Consider the following 17,244-nt stretch of genomic DNA (forward strand, 5'->3'; position numbering starts at 1 on the left):
AAGAGTTTAGAAGGATATGGCCCAAATGTTGGCAAATGGGACTAGGTCAGATTGAGATATCTGGTCGGCATGGACAAGTTGGACTGAAGGGTCTGTTTCAGTGCTGTTTGAATCTATTGCCCATTCTTGGTGATAGACATGGAAGTTCCAGACCCCAAGTACATTGTGTTCTTGCCTCCCTCAATAAAAGGTTTGCTTGTTTGTGTTTAACCTGATGCCATGAGACTTCATGGGGTCTGGAGTCAGTGTTGAGGACAATCATGGCAACTCCCTCTTGACTGTATACCACTGTGCTGCCACCTCTGCTGGGTCTATCCTGATGGTGGAACAGGACATATCCAGGGATGGTGAGGATGGTGTCTGGGGCATTGTCTGTAAGGTATGTTTCAATGAGTATGTCAGGCTGTTGCTTGACTAATCGGTGAGACAGCTCTTCCGGTTTTGGCAGATGAACTTTTAATTCATTGGTGTCTTGCTATACTCAAAATGTACCATTGGAGTGGCATGATGGCTCAGTAGTTAGCACTGCTACGTCACAGCGCAAAAGGCACAGGTTCAATTCCAGCCTCAGGCGACACTCTGTGTGGAGCCTGCACATTCTCCCTGTGCCTGCGTGGATTTCCTCCGTGTGCTCCAGTTTCCTCCCACAGTCCAAAGATGTGCAGATTAGGTGGCTTGGCCATGCTAAATTGTCCATAGTGTGTAGGAATGTGCAGGTTCAGTGATTAGCCATGGGGAATGCAGGGTTACAGGGATAGAATAGGAAGGTAAGTCTGGGTGGCCTGCTGTTTGGAGAGTAGGTGTGGATTTGTCGTGCAGAATGGCCTGTTTCCACACTGTCAGGGTTCTAACTATCTATCATGGTTCTGACTGAAATGGCCTAAGGTCAAACGTTCTGACCTTCTATCAGTTAAAGCCCTCAAGTGGCAAATTAAGTACTGCTTAAGGGGCTTTGAACTGTTGCTGCTGGGATTAACCCTGGGTTATGGGTCCTTCAATCAAAGGCGTACAGTGTGTGATCAAGGCATCGGATGTTGGGTAGGGGAAATCCACTGGGAGATCACCCCCAACTCCCACATCATTTATTCCGTATTGCCACAATATGTCAGTGGTGGAGGGAGTGAATCTTGCAGGTGGGAGTGTAGGCTGCTGATCGAGGAGCCCTCTTTGTTCTGGATTGTGCTGAGTTTGAATGTTTTGGATTCCAGATGCACTTGCACTGTGCCATTTTAGTAGTTATTTAAGAATGATTATGTATGGGACAAAATCAGTAAAACCGAGTTTTGTTTTATTACCGTCATGTTTTACAGCTCGAGATAGATATGATGATGGCTGGAGCAGTGGAAAATAATTTGCCAGGTACTGTACCACCCAATGTTTTGTTCTTAAAAATAAAATCTGTGTTGGATAGACGGTAGAAATTGTTTATTCACATAGCAATGTGGAGACAGATTCAATTGAAGGATTCTAAGAGGGCATTGGTTAGAAATAATGTGTAGGGATATGGGGAAAAGGCAGGAATTGGTGCAGGCACAGTGGGCTGAATGGCCTCCTTGTAATAGTTCTGCCAATTGCAAAGCGACAAGTCCATTTAGTTTCCTTTTCCCATCTGGTAATCAACTAATTAACTCGGTGGTGTTAGAGAATTTTCTGCCCAACTGAGAGGGCAGACAGATTTCATTTAAATGTCTTAATGAAATATTGCACCTCCAGCTGTGTAGCACTCCCTCCGTACTGCCCTGGCATTTTCAATTCCGATTTCCGCCCTCTAGACTCTCTAGTTGGTCTCGAATCAACAACCTTCTGGTTCAGAGGTGAGTGTCCTGCCTGCTGAGCCACAGCTGCCAGTTGAGAAACATGGCTGTGCTTTTGGAAGCCAATTACTATTGATGTAACACTCTGTCTGCTTGAATTCCTTTTAAACAATAATGTTTATTGTTCAGTGTATATCAACCTTCCTTGAAAAAAATTAATGCCAACAGTTAAGGTGCAGGGTTGTTTAGATCGAACAGTTCAGGAGTTCCCTTTGAAACCGAACCAATGATGGTCTCCCTTTCCTGCTTGACCAAATTGCACAGTAACATTAGAGTCTAGATTAGAGTGGTGCTGCAAAAGCACAGCAGTTCAGGCAGCATCTGAGGAGCAGTAAAATCGACGTTTCGGGCAAAAGCCCTTCATCAGAAATACAGGCAGAGAGCCTGAAGGCACTCTGTGTTGGATAGACAGTAGAAATTGTTTGTTCACATAGCGATGTGGAGGCAGATTCAATTGAAGGATTCTAAGACGGCATTGGATAATTATTTGGATAGAAATAATGTGCAGGGATATGGGGAAAAGGTAGGAATTGGTGCAGGCACAGTGGGCTGAATGGCCTCCTTGTAATAATTCTGCTAGTTGCAGAGTTTCTGCCTAGTTTTTGCCAGTAACATTAGAGTCCAGCCATAGTTCTGTGTCACAGTTGCAGCGCTACAACCAAATAGCCCCAAACGAATACAGCCTGTGAGTCTTTTGGATGACGTTTAAAACTGAGGCCCTACCTGCCTGCTTGGATGAGTGTGAAATATCTATCAATGCTACTTGAAAGAAGTTAAACCCCACCTCCTGGAGAAACGAAGCCCTCAATCGTGATCACAAATTTAAATTGACTATCTGGCCACTCTTGCACTGCTGTTAGTAATGTATGCATTGGTATCTATGTTTCCTATGTCACAGCAACATGGTAGTTATAGTAGGGGATTTTAACATTCCAAACATTGACTGGGACTGCCATAGTATTAAAGGTTTAAATGGAGAGGAATTTCTTAAGTGCGTACAAGACAATTTTCTGATTCAGTATGTGGATGTACTTACTAGAGAAGGTGCAAAACTTGACCTACTCTTGGGAAATAAGGCAGGGCAGGTGACTGAGGTGTCAGTGGGAGAGCACTTTGGGGCCAGCGACCATAATTCTATTAGATTTAAAATAGTGATGGAAAAGGATAGACCAGATCTAAAAGTTGAAGTTCTAAATTGGAGAAAGGCCAATTTTGACGGTATAAGGCAAGAACGTTCAAAAGCTGATTGTGGGCAGATATTCACAGGTAAAGGGACGGCTGGAAAATGGGAAGCCTTCAGAAATGAGATAACGAGAAACCAGTAAATGTATATTCCTGTCAGGGTGAAAGGGAAGGCTGGTAGGTACAGGGAATGCTGGATAACTAAAGAAATTGAGGGTTTGGTGAAGAATAAGAAGGAAGCATATGTCAGGTATAGACAGGATAGATCGAGTGAATCCTTAGAGTATAAAGGAAGTAGGAGTATACTTAAGAGGGAAATCAGGAGGGCAAAAAGGGGACATGAATAGCTTTGGTAAATAGAATTAAGGAGAATCCAAAGAGTTTTTACAAATACATTAAGGAGAAAAGGGTAACTAGGGAGAGAATAGGGCCCTCAAAGATCAGCAAGGCAGCCTTTGTGTGGACCCACACAAAATGGGGGAGATATTAAATGAGTATTTTCCATCAGTATTTACGGTGGAAAAGGATATGGAAGATATTGACTGTAGGGAAATAGATGGTGACATCTTGCAAAATTTCCAGATTACAGAGGAGGAAGTGCTGGATGTCTTGAAATGGGTAAAGGTGATAAATCCCCAGGATCTGATCAGGTGTTCTCGAGAACTCTGTGGGAAACTGGAGAAGTGATTGCTGGGCCTATTGCTGAGATATTTGTATCATCAATAGTCACAGGTGAGGCGCCGGAAGACTGGAGGTTGGCAAACTTGGTGGTGCCACTGTTTAAGAAGGGTGGTAAGGACAAGCCAGGGAACGATAGACCGGTGAGCCTGACTGCGGTGGTGGGCAAGATGTTGGAAGGAGTCCTGAGGGATAGGATGTACATGTATTTGGAAAGGCAAGGACTGATTAGGGATAGTCAACATGGCTTTGTGCATGGGAAATCATGTCTCACAAACTTGATTGAGTTTTTTGAAGACGTAACAAAGAAGATTGATGAGGGCAGAGCAGTAGATGTGATCTATATGGACTTCAGTAAGGCATTCGACAAGGTTTCCCATGGGAGACTGAATAGCAAGGTTAGATCTCATGGAATATCGGGAGAACTAGCCACTTGGATACAGAACTGGCTCAAAGATAGAAGACTGAGGGTGGTGGTGGAGGGTTGTTTTTCAGACTGGAGGCCTGTGACCAGTGGAGTGCCACAAGGATCGGTGCTGGGTCCTCGACTTTTTGTCATTTACATAAATGATTCGGATATGAGCGTAAGAGGTACAGTTAGTAAGTTTGCAGATGACACCAAAATTGGAGGTGTCGTGGACAGCGAAGAGGGTTACCTTCGATTACAACAGGATCTTGATCAGATGGGCCAATGGGCTGAGAAGTAGCAGATGGAGTTTAATTCAGATAAATGCAATGGTAAGGTCCTAGGGAGTGTTGCTGAACAAAGAGACCATGGAGTGCAGGTTCATAGCTCCTTGAAAGTGGAGTCGCAGGTAGATGGGATAGTGAAGAAGGCGTTTGGTATGTTTTCCTTTATTGGTCAGAGCATTGAGTACAGGAGTTGGGAGGTCATGTTGCGGCTGTACAGGACATTGTTTAGGCCACTGTTGGAATATTGCTTGCAAATCTAGTCTCCTTCCTATCGGAAATATGTTGTGAAATTTGCAAGTGTTCAGAGGAGATTTACAAGGATGTTGCCAGGGTTGGAAGATTTGAGCTACAGGGTGAGGCTGAACTGGTTGGGGCTGTTTTCCTTGGAGCGTCGGAGGCTTTGGGGTGACCTTATAGAGGTTTACAAAATTGAGGGGCATGGATAGGGTAAATAGGCAAAGTCTTTTCCCTGGGGTCGGGGAGTCCAGAACTAAAGGGCATAGGTTTAGGGTGAGAGGGAAAGGATATAAAACCTAAGGGGCAACTTTTTCTCACACAGGGTGGTACGTGTATGGAATGAGCTGCCAGAGGAAGTGGTGGAGGCTGGTACAATTGCAACATTTAAAAGGCATTTGAATGAGTATATGAATAGGAAGGGTTTGGAGGGATATGGGCTGGGCGCTGGCAGGTGGGACTAGATTGGTTTGGGATATCTGGTCGGAATGGACGGGTTGGACCGAAAGGTCTGTTTCCATGCTGTACATCTCTATGACTCTATGGTGTGTAACCTCTCTCTGGAACAATCCTAGGAAGCCACTCATTTCGAGGGCATTTCATGATGGTCAACAAATGCTGCTCCTGGTCTCATGAAGGAATAAAAAGTGGTGACTATACTTCAGAAAGTATCGTATTGCCTTTCAAGTTGTTTGAGACATCCATTGGTCATGAAAAGTGCTGTATAAATACAAGCCACCTTATGAATGCAATGTTGAACTAAGTGTGCACACTGTAGGTGGCTCTGATCTGTATGTTCACTACATGTTAAAGTTATGGTTACAGAAGTGAAGCACATCAATTAATTAAGTCCCTGCACAATCACAAAAGTTAATAAGTCCAGGCTGTGGCTGGTCGAAGAGGTCATTCAGTCTGATTGCCTACCCTTCTGTCATTAAACACATACCTGAATGTCCATGGAGTACACAGTACACTTGAGGCACTCCAGAACCAGTGAGTCAACAGGCTGGGAAATAACACATTAATCTGAAAAGTTTCCCTTGAAGTTTTAATAAGAACTAGGAGCCAGAAGTAGGCTATTTAGCACAACAAATCTGAGAGGACTAAGTGAGGTAAATGTGGAAAGGATGTTTCTGATGACCAGGGGTCACAGTGTAAGGATACGGGTTAAGACATTCAGGACTGAGATGGAGAAATTTCTTCACCCACAGAGTAGTGAGCCTGTGGAATTCACAACCACAGAAAGCGGTTGAAGCCAAAACATTGAATGGTTTCAAGGAAGAGTTAGATATAGTTCTAAGGGCTAAAGGTGTGAGGAAGAAGCGGGAACAGGATACTGAGCTGGAATGTAATCCATGATCATACTGTGTGGCTCGAAGGGCCAAAAAGCTTTCTTGTGTTCCTGTTTCAGGCATGGGCACTAATTTCTCACGTACTGTCCCTTTTCTAGGCCTGCCCCTTGAACAGTTCACAGCTCTGATGAGCAGGAAGCTGGCAGCCCAAGACCGCTACGACGAGATACGGCAGATCTTCTCAGCGTTTGACGCACGCTGTAGGTTTTACCACCTCATCGCGAGCTGACAATCTGTGCAGTAGCTGCCTGTAGCAATTTATCAACTACCAGACAAGATGCTGTTTAAGAGGCAGCTCGTTCCCACTCTGAATGTTGTCTGGGTCAAAGCTATGGCTGCCTTGTGTCTGGAGGCAGTTGTTAGAATGCCAAGTGACTGGCTTGATACTCTCTTTTTCTTCAGTGAGTGGAGGGGATTTGATGGAGTTGTTTAAAATCATGAAGAGGTTAGATTAATAAAGAGGAACTGTTTCCAATGGGTGAAGAGTTGATAATCAGAGGGGACAGATTTGAGCAGATTGAGAAGAACTCTTTTAATCATGCTGGAATACAAGGAAAGACAGGAGGTGTTGGACAATCTCAATTATTCTTTGAAAGAGTTGTTGCATACTTGTTCACCTGAATGGTCTCCTCATGACCCTGTTACACCAGACATTTTGTCTACCATGTCAATCCTAACCTTCAGCATAAGGAGGCAGATAAATATGGAGAATGTACAATACAGAAATAGGCCATTTGACACACCTGAACTAAACTGGAGTTTACAACTCAAAGTCCATCTCCCAGTTTATTTCATCACACCTTTAGGGCCAAAGCCCTAATATCTATAATTCCCTCCCTAAATCTGCAGCTCACCACCTTGTGAGGAACGTTTATAACCCAGGTATTTAACCAAATCTTTGGCTACCTGCCTTAATGTCTCCTTACATAACAATATCAAAGTTTGCTGACAGCTTTCCTGTGAACTACTAGTAGCATTTCACTGTACCTTCAGAAGCTTTGAAACAGTTTTTTACTGTATAGAGGCGTAACATGTTTGCTTATATTTCCTTTTCAAAATCTTGCTCTCAGGTTGTGGTTTTCTGACATTGGACGACTTTAAGAGGGCATTTGCAGACGTTACACCCCATCTGCCTGAGCAAACTGTGACCGAAGCTTTCAGGTAAGCCACTGCATTTAAGCTCGATTGAATAACAAAGAAAATAAGTTCTTGGCTTGGAAAGGGGTGATCGTTGGGTCTGTCATCTTGTCCAGCTCCTGCCAAAAGTCTGTCTCTTCCTTGATGACAAAGGAAACATTGGACATCAAAGGACAAGGTCCATCTTGTTTACTTTCAACTTTCCTCATCACGACATGTTACAATAGTCATGTTAATATTAACTAATCAATTCCTGATGAAGGGCTCCTGCCTGAAATGTTGATTTTCCTGCTCCGCGGATGCTGCCTGACCTGCTATGCATTTCCAGCACCACTCTAATTTTAACTAATCAATGGCAATCAATGAGTGTGTGATAGACCCAAACAAAATGCTGGAGCTCTTGGAACTATAAGTGCAAAGTCACCTTCCCCCAACCCCAACTCGAGAGTTATATAAGAAATGTAGCACAGAGTCGGGCCATTTGGCCCAACCATTGCAGGCCAGCAATGTTGCTCCACCCAAGCCTCCTCCAATCCTACTTCATCTCATTTTTGGCATATCCTTCCATCCCTTCAGTTTTTCCAGCCTCCTCTTGAATACATCACTACTGTCCATCTCAATCAGTCTTTGTGGTTGTGGATCCCACATCCTCTCTGCTGTCTGGATAAAGAAGCTTCTTTGGAATTCCCTGTTGGGTTTCTTGATGTCATATTAGTGGCCTCCGTCTTTTGCTCTTCCTCAAACGTTGCAAATTCCCTCTCCACATCCAGTCAAATAAAACGTTTTCATAATTTTAACATCCTTCTCGGCAAGATTTGGTTAAAAACGTGGGTTATAGATGTTACTTACAAGGTAGTGAGATGCAGATTTAGGGAGGGAATTAGCCCTAAAGGTGGGCTAAAGCCCTTGGCCCTAAAGGTGCGACCAAGTAAACTAGGAAATAGACTCGTTGAATTGTAAACTCCAGTATAGTTCAGATGTGTCAAATGGTCAGTTTGGTCACTTAGATCACCACATATAGAGTCTATGACTCTTGTCTTCTCTTTTCCAAATGATGTTGGCCCTGCACCTTTCCTGTTGTATCACGAATTAAATCAACCTTTAATGTAATAGGAGATACTAGAAATCTGAAATAAAAACAAAGTGCTGGAGAAACACCACAGATTTGGCAGCATCTGTGGAGAAAGAAATGGAGTTCAAGTTTCAAGTCCAGTGACTCTTCTTTGGAGCCATGATGAGCAGACCGATCCAATGGCTGATATAATCCTGTCGTGTGCTTCTTCCCTTGCTGTCTCCAAACTGGATTGGTGTTTCAGATAAAGAAGTCTGCTACAACCAGACTTGGCATAAAACTGAACAGGGGCACCTGCGGTACACAGGGCAGAAGAATAAGCTAGGCCCTTGCAGACTGTAGGATGGAGCCCCTGAATAGGTTACTTTGTAGGTTCATTGTCTACATTCTAATGACCAGGGCAGTGTCTAATTTCTGGTCTCAGTAAGCATGGGATAACAAAACATAAAGATCACACAACACCAGGTTATAGTCCAACAGGTTTAGTTGGAAGCATTAACTTTTGGAGCACTGCTCCTTCATCTGTGGAGTATAAGCACAACCTTATACTCCCCAACCACCTGATGAAGGAGCAGCGCTATGAAAGCTAATGCTTCCAACTAAACCTGTTGGACTAATAACCTGATGTTGTGTGATTTTTAACTCTGTACACCCCAGTCCAACACCGGCACCTCCAAATAATGACAACAAAACTTGAGTTTATTTACAACCATGAATGAATTGAAGTGTCTTTAAGGCACTTGTCCATTGTATTATTGAACAGAATTGAACATTGGGCCAGAGGAGGGAGTACCTGGGATAGGTGAACAAAAGCAATGATGAAAGAGTTGGATTGTAAGGGAAGTATCTTGAAGGAAGAGGGAGAGAGGCAGAGAGGTTTAGTGACGGATTTCCAGTTCTGAAGGCATAGCCGTCAGTTAAGAAAATTGTGGATTGTAAGAGGCCAAATTGGAGGATTGTAGAATTTAATTGTTATACAGTTGTAGGGAAATGAGGTCATGGAAGGAATTGCAAAAATAGAAGAGAATTTTAAATTCCAGAAAAGATGAGGAACAAAGATGTGCAGCTCATCAAGAACAATATTTGCTGGGACCTGAACAAGAATGTCTTCAACTTCCGTGTTACCATCTGAAAGACTTATTGACTGACATTTAAAAAAACATTTAGAGTAATCTGGGAGCAAATGGTTCCGATTCAAGTGTCTTCCAAGAATACCTTGCCATTCATCAATTGTTAAACTTTGGGTTTGCACTTCAATATTGTCACACTCTCTCTCTCGAGGAGACTCTCTGGCCCCTGTGATCAGGAGTAACCCTTCAGTGTATGATATTTAGTCAAGTGGTGATCTTTAGCCACAACAATGAGATTCCCGTACCTACCTTGTGAGGGAGTTAGATTCTTGATTTGCATGAATTGCCATTACACGCAGGTCTCTCTTCTTCCAGGGGGTGGCAGTCTCGAGCAATATGAGTCCAATTGTGAAATGGCAAACAGATCTATTTTACATGAAATACATGAATGAATTGTTTTCGAAATGAAATTTATCTATTATCTCTCGTTATGCCAAAAATGATAAACTATGCAAATTTCACCTTGTGGCTAAATATCTGGGTTGATATCTTTAATAACTTGTGTGTAACTTTATTCAAACTATATTTAATTTCCAGACCGTGTAATGGTGATTAACTCAAATCTCTTCTTGACCAAACAGAATCTTAAGATGTGACTTTGGTATCTTTGCTCAGGTCTCCTCAACTTGTTGAGAGGCATGAAGATTCCTTTCATTAAAGAAAAGGAATCCCTGTTCTCTGCATCATTGATGCACTGATACCCAAATTGTATTCTTGGAAATATCCCAATTTCCATGTCATTAGTTAAAAATCACACAACACCAGGTTATTAGTCCAACAGGTTTATTTGGAAGCACTAGCTTTCGGAGCGCCACTCCTTCATCAGCTGGTTGTGGAGTATAAGACCATAAGACACAGAATTTATAGCACAAGAATACAATGTCATACAGTGGTATATTGAACAAACATGGATTGTTAACCCAATCATCTCTTAGAATGGGTTCCAGGTTTTAGATTAGATTACATTACATTACAGTGTGGAAACAGGCCCTTCGGCCCAACAAGTTTTGGTTCATTAATATGTAAATCCCAGAACGTCTTTTGAGTCACCTTCTCAGATAATTTAAGGCTTTATAACAAAAGGTGAGATCTCAGCTCAGACAACGCATGAAAGGTGTGAGATTAGAGCCTGTCTGTATCCCAATCTGGAGTCAAACTGGTTTTATTTCCAAAGTGGAATTTACAAAATCTGACTCCAGATTGGGATACAGACAGACTCTGACCTCACACCTTTTACCCTGTACTTCCCATGGCCAATCCATCTTTGGACTGTGGGAGGAAACAGGGATCCGGGAAAAAACCCACACAGACATGGGGAGAATGTGCAAACTCCACACAGACAGTCAGCCGAGGCTGGAATTGAACCCAGATCCCTGGTGCTGTGAGGCAGCAGTGCAAACCATCATACCGCTGTGTATTCTGATGAAAAGTCTCTGATTTTACTTTGTATATGTGTGTCATTTTTAGACTATGGATTTCAATCTAGTGGCATCTGATTGTTGGTTATTTCTGTGAAATGATGAAGAAATAACTCGTAAGTCAATTGTTCAGATGACCTAATCCTACATGTGTCTGGGAGCAGGGAACTCCTAAAATGTTCATGGGAGACTGCTGTCACTGTGTCAGATTTAGACAGTAGACAATAGACAATAGGTGCAGGAGTAGGCCATTCTGCCCTTTGAGCCAGCACTACCATTCATTATGATCATGGCTGATCATCCACAATCAGTATCCTGTTCCTGCCTTATCCCCATAACCCTTGATTCCACTATCCTTAAGAGCTCTATCCAACTCTTTCTTGAAAGTATCCAGAGACTTGGCCTCCACAGCCTTCTGGGGCAGAGCATTCCATACACCCACCACTCTCTGGGTGAAGAAGTTTCTCCTCAACTCTGTTCTAAGTGGCCTACCCCTTATTTTTAAGCTGTGTCCTCTGGTTCGGGACTCACCCATCAGCGGAAACATGCTTCCTGACTCCAGAGTGTCCAATCCTTTAATAACCTTATACGCCTCAATCAGATCCCTCTCAGCCTTCTAAACTTAAGGGTATACAAGCCCAGTCACTCCAATCTTTCAGCGGAAGATAGTCCCGCCATTCTGGGAATTGACCTCGTGAACATATGCTGCACTCCCTCAATAGTCAGAATGTCTTTCCTCAAATTTGGAGACCAAAACTGCGCACGATATTCCAGGTGCGGTCTCACCAGGGCCCTGTACAGCTGCAGAAGAATCTCTTTGCTTCTATACTCAATCCCTCTTGTTATGATGGCCAGCATGCTATTAGCCTTCTTCACTACCTGCTGTACCTGCATGCTTACCTTCATTGACTGGTGTACAAGAATACCCAGATCTTGTTGTACTGCCCCTTTATCTAACTTGACTCCATTTAGGTGGTAATCTGCCTTCCTGTTCTTGCCACCAAAGTGGATAACCATACATTTATCCACATTAAACTGCATCTGCCATGTATCTGACCACTCACCTAGCCTGTCCAGGTCACCCTGTATTCTCTTAACATCCTCCTCACATTTCACCCTACCACCCAGCTTTGTATCATCAGCAAATTTGTTAATATTACTTTTAATACCTTCATCTATATCATTAATGTACATTGTAAAAAGCTGCAGTCCCAGCACAGATCCCTGCGGTACCCCACTGGTCACCGCCTGCCATTCAAAGGGAGCCGTTTATCGCTACTCTGTTTCCTTTGTTTAGGAGAGGAATGTCAGCACTGAGGGCCATGAGCTTGTTTTTTTTTATCTAGGACCATAAAGGGTTAAATTTGGCTTCGGATATTTTGGTTTAAAATGTCCAGAGGGTGGAATATTTGAGCAATATGGAGGAGCCCTGACCAGTGTCAAAAGCATAATATATTTCCCCTTCTGGAAAGGTGTATAGAACAGTCAAGGAACAGGTTACCATAGAATAAAGATGGATGAAGTAACTTTCACACTACAAAAGTGTTTGGTTAGAAACCTGCCGATCTATTAACAGCTGTGAGTATTTAGATAAGAAGATTTCATGGAACTAAGAACCAGTTGAGATGAGTTTGAAAGATTTAAGTTTGAGGGATTATCTCTCTAGAATTTGAATTTCTAAAGTGATGGTATTGGAGAATAGGTGAAATCTAATTTTTGCGGTGTTTTAGATCACAAGGACTGGCTCTGAGGCAAGAACAGTGTCACTGCACCATGAGTCCAGAGTTGAGGAAAGTGAGGTAATGTGTTGGAAATGGGAATCAGATGGGAAGAAGCAGGTTCCTCTGCCTGTCTGTCCCAAGACCCAGGTAGAGTCATACAGTCCAACAGCATAGCCCAGAGACAGGCCCTTCAGCCCAAACCCATCCATCCTGATCAAAATGTCCATCCATGCTACCCCCAATACCTTGCATTTGGCCCATAACCTTCTAAACCTTTCCTATCCATGTATTTGTCCGAATGCCTTTAAAATGTTGTTAATGTACCCACCTCAACCACTTCCACTGGCAACTCATTCCATTTGCGTACCACCCTCTGTGCAAAAAGGTTGCCCCTCAGGTTCCCTTTTATTCTTTCCACTCTAAACTTAAACTGATACCCTCTCGTCCTTGATTTCCCCAACCCTGGAAAAAGATTGAGTGCATTCACCCTATCCAAGCCTCTCATGATCTCATACATTTCTATGAGATCCCATTCAGTCTCCTACGTTCTAAAGAAAAAAGTCCTAGCTCTCTCCCTATAACTCAGACCCTTGAGTCCAGGCAACGTCCTTGTAGCTAGGAATAGACTATTCAACCCTTGAGCCTGTTCAGACAGTCAGTATTTTGATGGACGTGTTGTTCCAATGATTCCTCGGATCCTCAATGATCCAGCCCCATCCTATTTGTCCTGAAGTGGAGGTGATGGGGTCACCTTCTGGAGTAGCAGCAGGAAGTTGGAGTATATTTGAAGGGAGTTGACAGTCCAGGTGAATAGGAATCATGTGTAAGTTGGACAGGTTTCGGCAAGGGGTAAAGCTTTCTAATTTCACGTTGTCTTTTTGAAAGGGGAAAGGAACAAGCCGGCAGACCTAATGAAACAGTGCTGGAGAAACTCAGCAGGTCTGGCAGCTTCAATGGAGAGAGAAACAGTTAGCATTCAAGTCTGATAGGAGTAATTTCTGTTGATTTTAAATTCAGATTTCTAGCATCCTCAGCATTTTTGTTTTAACTAGCAAATGTCCTTTGTTCGTCTAAAAAAACTAGAATAGGCTGACCTGTGTGGCTAAAATCAACCAGGAGAAAGTGAGGACTGCAGATGCTGGAGATCAGAGTCGACAGAGTGGTGCTGGAAAAGCACAGCAGGTCAGGCAGCATCCGAGGAGCAGGAGAGTCGATGTTTCAGGCAAAAGCCCTTCGTTGTCTGTGTGTAGCAAAGACACTACTGGTTCATGAGTTAAAAACAAAATGCTGCAAGAGATGGAAATCTGAAATGACAACCAAGAATGCTGGAGAAAGCCAGAGGTTTGGTTACATCAGTGGAGAGAGGGAGTTCACATTCCAAATCCAGCATCTTTAATGAATCCAATCTAGATGAGTTTGCGATGTGCAAATTGGTTGCTACATGTTCCTGCAACAGTGACTTAATTGGCTGTAGGACACTTCACGATATTGTCAGAGCCTGTTTGATACCGTAATAAATGCCAGTCTAGCTCTGTCTCCTTGATGTTCCGATAAATGTAAGAACTTTTGTTTTTCACCATGGAGCTAGAGGATGATGTTGAGGGATGTTATTGCTATTATCTTCATAACTAAGAGGGGAGGGATAGGGGAGGTGTAGTGCTTCTAATAATCCAGAACCCAAGCTAACATTCTAGAAACACTGGTTCGAATTCCACCATGACAGCTAGTGGAATGTATTTTAATAAATCTGGAACTGAAAGCTCATTTCCATGGTGGTGACCATGAAGTGATGACTGATCATTGTTAAAAACACATCTGATTCACTAATATCCAGGCTTTCAGCAAGGTGATTGGCTCTTAACTAGCCCCTGAAAAGGCTGAACAAGTCACATAGTTCAAGGGCTGTTAGGGATGGATGGACTTGCCACCAACATCTGCATCCTACAGAATAGCATTTTAAAAATTAAAAGAAGTGATAATGATGCAGTGATTGTTAAAGGTCCACTCAGAGTGAGCTGCACTAAGACTCAAGGCCTTGTTATAATTAATTTGTGAGACATGGGCATAACTGGCTGGTCAGTATTTATTGCCTAGCCCTAGTTGCTCTCAAGAAAGTGGTCGTGAGTTGTCTTCTTGAATCACTGCAGTCCCCCACAATGCTATTAGGAGCGGAATTCCAGGATTTGACCCTGCAACACTGAAGGAATGGTGATATATTTCCAAGCTTGGATGGTGAGTGGCTTGGAGGGGAACTTGCAGGCGGTGTTCCCATATAAAAGCTGCCCTTGACCTTCTGGATGGAAGTGGTTGTGGGTTTTAAGTTACCAAAGGTGACTGAAGGTGCTGTCTGAGGATCTTTGGTGAATTTCTGCAGTGCATCTTGTAGATAGTAGCAACGGTTTTTACTGAGCGTCATTGGTGAGGGAGTGGATGCTTGTGCATGTGGTGCCAATCTGACAGGTTACTTTGTTCTGAATGGTGTCAAGCTTCTTGAGTGTTGTTGGAGGAAAATTCCATCACATTCGATACTGACTTGTGCCTTGTAGATGGTGGACAGGCTTGGTGAGTCAGGTGGTGAGTAACTCACCACAGTATTCCTAGTCTCTGACCTGCTCTTATAGCCACTGTGTTTATGTGGGTAGTCCAGTTCAATTTCTGGTCAATGGTAACCCTCAGGATGTTGATAGTGAGGGATTCAGTGATGATAACACCATTGAATGTTAAAGGGTGGTGGCTGGATTGTCTCTGTTGATGATGGTCATAGCCTGACATTTGTGTGGCACGAATGTTACTTGCCACTTGTCAGTCCAAGCCTGGATTTTGTCTAAATCTTGTTGTATTTGAACATGGACTGCTTCAGTATCTGAGGAGTTGCGAATGGTGCTGAAAGTTATGCAGTCGTCAGCGAACATCCTCTCTTCTGACCTTATGACGGAGGGAAGGTCATTTATGAAGCAACTGAAGATGTTGGGTTTGAGAATGTTTTAAAGATTGCATAATTGCATCAAAGAAATAATGCTTTCATAAAAATAGAAGACGCTATTGTGTTCCATATTTGTTGTACACCTTAAATCAAAAATGAAACTGGCCTTTTTCTCTCTCCCTCTCCCCCTCTCCTTCTCCCTCTCTCTCTCGGTCTTTCTCTCTCCCTCTGAGTAAATCAGAGCCTGCTTTTATGTCCGATTTCTGGAGTGCAGTTTACATTGATACAGTTAAAACTCTGCATTTACAATCTGCAGCTGAAGTGAAGTACTCAAATGGATAATAAAACCCTTAATGAAATTGAAGTAGTGCTCCCTTGGAGGATTTATTACTGGCTTTGACCCTTCCCTTTGAAAATCTTACTGTTCTTGTGAGCGGGGCACACTTAAGGCAGATTAAAATCAACAAGAGTGGCTTTTCCTTCAAAGAATGTTTCTGAAGAGCTTAATGCAGGTTATCAAGAAGCCTGTGGACTGTGTGTTAGGCACTACAGTGAAGGGAGATCTGAGCTACTGTGATAAATGAGAGGGTGTACTCTCCAGCCTGGATTTAAAAAAATCAGTGTGCAAGGTTCACCTGCAGTAGAGCAAGAACACAGCTGTGATATGTAATTTCTATGTTGTCATCTTGTTGCAGTAATTGAAACAAAAGCTTTGATTTGTTTCTTCTCCTGCCCGTTGGTTAACTGTTACTGTATGATCACTTAGAGCCTTCAGGAAGAGCGGGAGCTGTGGCTGCCTGTTTATCTGCAGCTGGCACATTTAGATTTATGAACATGTGTCTGGAACTTGAACGAGTACAATGGATTCATCTTTCCCTGTTGCTTGCTGCCATGGTAACCAGATACACACGGCATCGCTGTCATCTCTCCTCCTGTGATGCCTGCAGTGGTTTACAGCCTTTTGTCTATGACTATTTTGTTAGCAACTGCATAAGTCCCTCCTCTCTTTAACCCTTTAGGGTCCATTAACTAAATTGGGCAAGAGCGCTCGTGTTCTTTATTTTTCAAATAAACCTGATCCGTGTGTTCTCCAATAACCTGCATAAATTGATAATACAGTGGAGTCTTTCCATGCAATAATCTTCGAGATAAACGTTGAGTGCTCTGTTTATGGAGAAGGCTATTTAGCAGGGTTTCTGTTACAGAGAGTGTGCAGTAGAGAGCAAGGTTGTGCTCAAATGTTTACAGGCAAGGCATAAGCGTGGTCAGTTCGCTCAGTTGGTTGGATGGCTGGTTTGGGATGCAGAGTAACACTGACACCATCAGAGGTCACCATGAACGACTCTCCTTCCCAACCTATCCCCTCACCTGAAGCACAATGACCCTCAGGTTAAACCACCACCAGTTATCTCTCTCTAATGAGAGAACAGCCTATGGTCTGTGAGAATTAGGGCGACTTTACCTCAAATGTCATGTGTATGTGCCTGATTGGCTCTAAGTTAGCCATAGATCACAACTATGAAACCTTCAAAATAAGTGAGTAAAGGTCACATGCTGTGGACTAGTGAAGGCTGACCAGGGTTCCTCTGGTCTCTTCCTTGTCATGAAATGGGGGAGTATTCCTTCACCACAAAGTTCATGGTCAGAACAAACTGAGCTACCAGCTTGAGTGAATCGATGTTTGCTGTTCCACGGTGTACCTGTTCACCTTCAGGTTCACCTGATTAGTACAGCCCGGTTCACAGCCTGTTCCAACAGTCAGTGAGTTTGTAATGGTACACATGAAATAGGAACAGGCGAAGGACAGCTGGCCTCTCCAGCTTGCTCCAGTTCGTATGACTGGGTTCTCCCTCCCATATGACTGTGTTCTCTCTTTCTCCCTCCCGTATG

At 43.2% G+C, this 17,244-nt stretch overlaps 1 protein-coding gene across 2 annotated transcripts in view; it reads left to right on the plus strand.

The window, feature by feature from the left end:
- efcab11 (EF-hand calcium binding domain 11) overlaps positions 1-17,244 on the plus strand; it is a 100,059-nt gene that overhangs the window by 19,787 nt on the left and 63,028 nt on the right. For both annotated transcript variants that reach the window (XM_087989598.1, XM_043696964.2), the window contains exons 3-5: positions 1,311-1,359; positions 6,052-6,153; positions 7,024-7,114. In XM_087989598.1, coding sequence (XP_087845724.1) covers positions 1,311-1,359; positions 6,052-6,153; positions 7,024-7,114 — 242 coding nt within the window. The remainder of the gene's footprint in view (positions 1-1,310; positions 1,360-6,051; positions 6,154-7,023; positions 7,115-17,244) is intronic.

The sequence above is a fragment of the Chiloscyllium plagiosum genome, unplaced genomic scaffold (assembly GCF_037043375.1).
Source record: "Chiloscyllium plagiosum isolate Xiang-an unplaced genomic scaffold, Cpla_swu_hap1 HiC_scaffold_8, whole genome shotgun sequence".
NCBI classification, from domain to species: domain Eukaryota; kingdom Metazoa; phylum Chordata; class Chondrichthyes; order Orectolobiformes; family Hemiscylliidae; genus Chiloscyllium; species Chiloscyllium plagiosum.